At 43.2% G+C, this 7,711-nt stretch overlaps 1 protein-coding gene across 1 annotated transcript; it reads left to right on the top strand.

The window, feature by feature from the left end:
- The first annotated feature begins 5,277 nt into the window (after positions 1-5,277).
- On the top strand, positions 5,278-6,684 carry LOC124268162 (C-type lectin-like). The gene is made up of 2 exons (XM_046703187.1): positions 5,278-5,467; positions 6,371-6,684. The coding sequence occupies exons 1-2, from the start codon at positions 5,368-5,370 to the stop codon at positions 6,586-6,588; spliced, it is 318 nt and encodes a 105-aa protein (XP_046559143.1). The 5' UTR covers positions 5,278-5,367; the 3' UTR covers positions 6,589-6,684.
- The last annotated feature ends 1,027 nt before the right edge of the window (positions 6,685-7,711 follow it).

Below are 7,711 nucleotides of genomic sequence, written 5' to 3'. Positions count from 1 at the left end.
GGTTACCTGGTCATGAAGACACTGGATGCTATAGAGAGACCGATGCTGGTTACCTGGTCATGAAGACACTGGATGCTATACAGAAACCGATGCTGGTTACCTGCTCATGAAGACACTGGATGCTATACAGAGACCGATGCTGGTTACCTGGTCATGAAGACACTGGATGCTATAGAGAGACCGATGCTGGTTACCTGGTCATGAAGACACTGGATGCTATACAGAAACCGATGCTGGTTACCTGGTCATGAAGACACTGGATGCTATACAGAGACCGATGCTGGTTACGTGGTCATGAAGACACTGGATGCTATACAGAGACCGATGCTGGTTACCTGGTCATGAAGACACTTGATGTTATACAGAGACCGATGCTGGTTACGTGGTCATGAAGACACTGGATGCTATACAGAGACCGATGCTGGTTACCTGGTCATGAAGACACTGGATGCTATACAGAGACCGATGCTGGTTACCTGGTCATGAAGACACTGGATGCTATACAGAGACCGATGCTGGTTACCTGGTCATGAAGACACTGGATGCTATACAGAGACCGATGCTGGTTACCTGGTCATGAAGACACTTGATGTTATACAGAGACCGATGCTGGTTACCTGGTCATGAAGACACTGGCGGCTATACAGAGACCGATGCTGGTTACCTGGTCATGAAGACACTTGATGTTATACAGAGACCGATGCTGGTTACCTGGTCATGGAGACACTGGGTGCTATACAGAGACCGATGCTGGTTACCTGGTCAAGAAGACACTGGATGCTAATACAGAGACCGATGCTGGTTACGAAGACACTGGATGCTATACAGAGACCGATGCTGGTTACCTGGTCATGAAGACACTGGATGCTATGCAGAGACCGATGCTGGTTACGAAGACACTGGATGCTATACAGAAACCGATGCTGGTTACCTGGTCATGAAGACACTGGATGCTATGCAGAGACCGATGCTGGTTACCTGGTCATGAAGACACTGGATGCTATACAGAGACCGATGCTGGTTACCTGGTCATGAAGACACTGGATGCTATACAGAGACCGATGCTGGTTACCTGGTCATGAAGACACTGGATGCTATACAGAGACCGATGCTGGTTACGAAGACACTGGATGCTATACAGAGACCGATGCTGGTTACCTGGTCATGAAGACACTGGATGCTAATACAGAGACCGATGCTGGTTACGAAGACACTGGATGCTATACAGAGACCGATGCTGGTTACCTGGTCATGAAGACACTGGATGCTATGCAGAGACCGATGCTGGTTACGAAGACACTGGATGCTATACAGAGACCGATGCTGGTTACCTGGTCATGAAGACACTGGATGTTATACAGAGACCGATGCTGGTAACAGAGACCGATGCTGGTTACGAAGACACTGGATGCTATACAGAGACCGATGCTGGTTACCTGGTCATGAAGACACTGGATGCTAATACAGAGACCGATGCTGGTTACCTGGTCATGAAGACACTGGATGCCATACAGAGACCGATGCTGGTTACCTGCTCATGGAGACACTGGGTGCTATACAGAGACCGATGCTGGTTACCTGGTCATGAAGACACTGGATGCTAATACAGAGACCGATGCTGGTTACCTGGTCATGGAGACACTGGATGCTATACAGAGACCGATGCTGGTTACCTGGTCATGAAGACACTGGATGCTATAGAGAGACCGATGCTGGTTACCTGGTCATGAAGACACTGGATGCTATACAGAGACCGATGCTGGTTACCTGGTCATGAAGACACTGGATGCTATACAGAGACCGATGCTGGTTACCTGGTGATGGAGACACTGGATGCTATACAAAGACCGATGCTGGTTACCTGGTCATGAAGACACTGGATGCTAATACAGAGACCGATGCTGGTTACCTGGTCATGAAGACACTGGATGCTATACAGAAACCGATGCTGGTTACCTGGTCATGAAGACACTGGATGCTATACAGAGACCGATGCTGGTTACCTGGTCATGAAGACACTGGATGCTATAGAGAGACCGATGCTGGTTACCTGGTCATGAAGACACTGGATGCTATACAGAAACCGATGCTGGTTACCTGCTCATGAAGACACTGGATGCTATACAGAGACCGATGCTGGTTACCTGGTCATGAAGACACTGGATGCTATAGAGACCGATGCTGGTTACCTGGTCATGAAGACACTGGATGCTATACAGAAACCGATGCTGGTTACCTGGTCATGAAGACACTGGATGCTATACAGAGACCGATGCTGGTTACGTGGTCATGAAGACACTGGATGCTATACAGAGACCGATGCTGGTTACCTGGTCATGAAGACACTTGATGTTATACAGAGACCGATGCTGGTTACGTGGTCATGAAGACACTGGATGCTATACAGAGACCGATGCTGGTTACCTGGTCATGAAGACACTGGATGTTATACAGAGACCGATGCTGGTTACCTGGTCATGAAGACACTGGATGCTATACAGAGACCGATGCTGGTTACCTGGTCATGAAGACACTGGATGCTATACAGAGACCGATGCTGGTTACCTGGTCATGAAGACACTTGATGTTGTACAGAGACCGATGCTGGTTACCTGGTCATGAAGACACTGGCGGCTATACAGAGACCGATGCTGGTTACCTGGTCATGAAGACACTGGATGCTATACAGAGACCGATGCTGGTTACCTGGTCATGGAGACACTGGAGGCTATACAGAGACCGATGCTGGTTACCTGGTCATGAAGACACTGGATGCTATACAGAGACCGATGCTGCAGCTATACAGCTCTTGATAAATCCTTACTGCTGATCCTGTATGGTGATTTCAAACCCACAGGAAGGGAGGACGAACTGACGTGGCAGATGTTGACACCACAGGTCGATCTTACCTTACCAAACTAACCAAATTAAACAACAGAACCATTCCAAAAACTTCATCGTGTTTACAGATTCATTATCTTGCCTTCATGTCACTTAAAGTCACCCTATCATCCTAGACATTTTGAACGTTACAACGATCTTTCTACTGGCCAATGTGACATCATCCTCTGCTGGTTGCCGGGTCACGTCGGCACAGCAGGTAACACAAAAGCCGATGCTGCAGCAAAAGCAGCTCTTGACATGCCCTTATCATGCACAAAGTAGGGAGAAATAAACTTCAGGAATCGAAACCAACAATCGGTTATACTTACTTGGGTCTTAAGTGAGTGAGTGAGTTAAAAGTTTACTTAGCATCGGCAATATTACATGATGAGGTAATTTTTCGATGATGTATTGGCCACAGTCGGTTTAGCCTGACTTTCTGCTTAAAGCAGATGGAGATGAACCTGCTAAGTCTATCTCTTGTGATGAGGCGTCCAACATCAACCACTTTCTGCTTAAAGCAGATGGAGATGAACCTGCTAAGTCTATCTCTTGTGATGAGGCGTCCAACATCAATCACTTTCTGCATAAAGCAGATGGAGATGAACCTACTAAGTCTATCTCTTGTGATGAGGCGTCCAACATCAACCACTTTCTGCTTAAAGCAGATGGAGATGAACCTGCTAAGTCTATCTCTTGTGATGAGGCGTCCAACATCAACCACTTTCTGCTTAAAGCAGATGGAGATGAACCTGCTAAGTCTCTCTCTTGTGATGAGGCGTCCAACATCAACCACTTTCTGCAAAAAGCAGATGGAGATGAACCTACTAAGTCTATCTCTTGTGATGAGGCGTCCAACATCAACCACTTTCTGCTTAAAGCAGATGGAGATGAACCTGCTAAGTCTATCTCTTGTGATGAGGCGTCCAACATCAACCACTTTCTGCTTGACTGTGTGGACGTTTCAACACCAACAGATTCACATTATGACGCAGTAAATCTGGAAGATATGTTTAACATCGTGAGCGGGCATCTCCAAGTGAGCTACTTGATAGAGATGGGTCTCTATCATAAGTTGTAACTACATATGTGTGTGGCAAGTTGGCTGTTTTTAAAGTTTTAACGTTGGCGTTGCAAACTAGCTGTTTTTTTAACTTGGTGGTTGACGTTTTCTGTTTGTAAATAATATTGTAATAAAGAAATATGTGTTTTAAGAAAACCCTTTAAGCTTAATAAACACTTTGCACTTACAATTGACATGTGTATATGTGCAGACTTGGTTTCGTCGCTGTATAGCTTAAATAGTGCCGATGCCACATAAAATACTAATTCGTTATCACAATCACTATTATCAACGTTGCAGACAACAAACCACAGAATACTGGTGGGGACATTCATCACATCGCCTGTGTACAACGCTGGCGACTGGAGGCGACGTGTATCGCCGGTCCGTGGTTGGAATGTCCACCAGATCCAAATAGGAACAGAATCAGAGGTAAGTGTTGAGTTTGACCATTCATATGATCCAATCAGGATCAGAATTAGATATGAAGTATCGTTTGATGCGTCTACTACAGTATCATCCAGGGTCCAAAGTCACAAGCGTGGAAAATAAAAAAGTTATTATTAGTATTATTAGTAAAATGAAAAGTCAAGCATATGGAGTCAGAAGTTTTGTTTGTATTTTGAATGGTATCTTCAAGTAGTCAATTCATTTGGACCAGGGATATTAAAGATTTGAAAACAAAGTTAAACAATAAGTCCTCGTGAAACAATAAGTCATTGATATGTCCATGAAATGCCAAATGATGAAAGAATGAATGTTCTTAATATGCTTTAAATTATATTTCGTAATGCTAAGTATAATAAGTATATAAAGAAAAACTCTTCATTGCTTTGATAATGTTTTAAATTTTCGAGTCTTTACAGTTACTTCAAAATATTTTCTCATAATTTAATTTATATACTCGGCAGTTGTAAGTCTAATTATAGACACACACAAATGTGGAAATAAATAAATATTAAAATGAATAAAGAAAAATATAATAACAATAGTTCTGATTTTTAATTTAACCCGATATTGAAGAAAATATAGTTTGAAGCAACAATGAAATAATATTGACATGTCACCTTTAAAATAGTGTGAAAATAATCACATTACCGAATTTAAGAAAATACAATTAAAGTAGCAAAGTAGATAATGAAAAATATAGAAAAAAGCTGATATAATGAAATTTATTATGCTACCAAAATGGCGCCATTTGGCTTCCCTATTGTGCTGCATTGGTAGTTCTATAATTGGTTCTTCAAACTGTCATGCATGAATACCAGTAGGATGGCAGCTGTGATGGTTTCTCTCTGTGACTGAGTTCCATGTTCTACTTTCAGCTGAAGCAAAGGGATACACGACTTTCCCAGTGGAAGGGGGGCGAAATTCATCTGAAGAGATACAATGTACCACGTACCTGGGACAAAGCCTTGAAGATGTGCAGGTCTGACGGCGCCACGCTCGTCAAGATAGACACTGCGGAGAAACAGACCATCGTCAGAGGCTTGTTCAACGACACGGACTACAAGAACGAGAGTAGGTGTCTCTGCAGGATAACGTACACAGACATGTTTGAGACTTAGCAATTGGACTTGTTCACTCAAAGCTGCTACCATATGAACAATCTCTTCAGACTGTATCAAAACCATAGGAAGACGTTGACGTCTTCTATCACACAACAGAGCGATGTCTCGTCAGTCACACCCTGCCATCCACGTATGTTCTACCCCTTCACACCCTACCCATACAGTTACATGTTGCTCCTCTACCCCTGGCCTTTTACTCTACACACGCACACACACAGAATGCTTAGAATGAACCTTCAGTAAACCATGCTCGTAGTAAGAGGCGATTAACGGGATGTGGTGGTCAGGCTCGCTGGCTTGGTTGACACGTCATCTATTCCCAATTGCACAGGTCGATGCTCATGATGTTGATCACTGGATTGTCTAGTCCAGACTCGATTATTTACAGACCACCGCCATACAGCTGCAATATTGCTGAGTGCGGCGTAAAACTAAACTCACTCACTCACTCACACAGTTACACTCACCCACTTCATCTTCAGCCAGTGCATCGTCCTGTCAGTCACAGTATTCCGTCCGTCAGTAACACTTTACCCAGCCAAAGCCACCTGCAAATCTCAACCCTCTATCTGCAATTGTAGGCAGTGGTTACTTGTAACCTATAACTTGTAACTTGTGGTTAATTGTAGGCTCGTTACAATAGTAAGACCAGGAATCAACGCCTACGTGTCCTGGGCACAGCGTTTGTACTTTCTATGTTTCTCAATACCAGACCGACCCTTCTAATTCTATTTCCCTTGTGCATTCTCGGTCATGGCCTGTTTTTGAAGCCTCACCGTTGTTGCAGCGAGGTGTATTGTCATGATTGTTTATGTACAGATTCCCGAATCAATACCTCCTGGTTCTGTTTCAGTCAATCCCTGGATTGGACTCCGAGACACGACAAGGTCCAACGTCTACAGTTGGACTGATGGGTCAAACGCGACGTACACGAACTGGCGGAAGGGGGAACCTAACTTTCAATATCATAAAAGGGATGAGGACTGTGTTCAATTGATTTTATTTATGATGGGGTTACGATGGAACGACATCTTTTGTGGTACTCTGAGGGGGTTTATTTGTGAGATATGATCTGAAATACTCACCAAAGAAAGTGTTGACATGCTGCGACAGCTGCTTATTTAACCATCGTCCATCAGTAAAATGACTCACATGGATTAAACTGTTCTCTTCCTGCCGACAGGATGTCAAAGATAAAACATAGTCTTACTGAAGATAGAACCCTTATCAACTCACTCTCTCTATCAACCACTGGTTTGTCGAAGCTAGATTAAAGTGCTGATATTGTTCCTGTTAGATGAAGATAGAAGGTCTCTTCCTGTTCCTGATTTGATGAAGATAGAAGGTCTCTTCCTGCCGACAGGGTGTCAAAGATAAAACATAGTCTTACTGAAGATAGAACCCTTATCAACTCACTCTCTCTATCAACCACTGGTTTGTCGAAGCTAGATTAAAGTGCTGATATTGTTCCTGTTTGATGAAGATAGAAGGTCTCTTCCTGCCGACAGGGTGTCAAAGATAAAACAGTCTTACTGAAGATAGAACCCTTATCAACTCACTCTCTCTATCAACCACTGGTTTGTCGAAGCTAGATTAAACTGCTGATATTGTTCCTGTTTGATGAAGATAGAAGGTCTCTTCCTGCCGACAGGGTGTCAAAGATAAAACATAGTCTTACTGAAGATAGAACCCTTATCAACTCACTCTCTCTATCAACCACTGGTTTGTTGAAGCTAGATTAAACTGCTGATATTGTTCCTATTAGATGAAGATACAAGGCCACTTCCTGCCGACAGGGTGTCAAAGATAAAACACAGTCTTACTGAAGTTAGGTTATAGTTATGTTAGAGAGCACCGTGGTATTGTTACCTTTTATGTAGGTAAAAGGTCACTTCTTCCCTACATGGTGTTCTGAGCCGTGAGTGCCATCTTGTAACCTCGGCTATATGTCTCCTATCTATCTATCCATCTATGTATCTATGTATCTCTATCTATGTATCTCTCTCTATCTATCTATGTATCTATGTATCTCTCTATCTATCATGCTGTGTCTGACAATTTGTTTTTAATACGTTTACAATCAGTTGTCATGTTCTCGTACATTGTTGTTTGTAGTACATTGCTTTATATGAATATGGAAGGCGTTTAATGCGTTCTTTAATGTGTTACTTGGCGAAATAATGTATTTGAAAAG

This window comes from Haliotis rubra, unplaced genomic scaffold, assembly GCF_003918875.1.
Source record: "Haliotis rubra isolate DU_JTF1 unplaced genomic scaffold, ASM391887v1 Scf1008, whole genome shotgun sequence".
NCBI classification, from domain to species: Eukaryota; Metazoa; Mollusca; class Gastropoda; order Lepetellida; family Haliotidae; genus Haliotis; species Haliotis rubra.
Note: the sequence above shows the minus strand (reverse complement) of the source record. Positions and strands in the feature narration are given on the sequence as shown.

Bases quoted from the DNA above. Each gene is read 5' to 3' on its own strand.
- LOC124268162 (XM_046703187.1), top strand. From the start codon at position 5,368: ATGTGCAGGTCTGACGGCGCCACGCTCGTCAAGATAGACACTGCGGAG. The intron at 5,468-6,370 runs GTAGGTGTCTCT...GTTCTGTTTCAG, and splicing joins CACGGACTACAAGAACGAGA to TCAATCCCTGGATTGGACTC.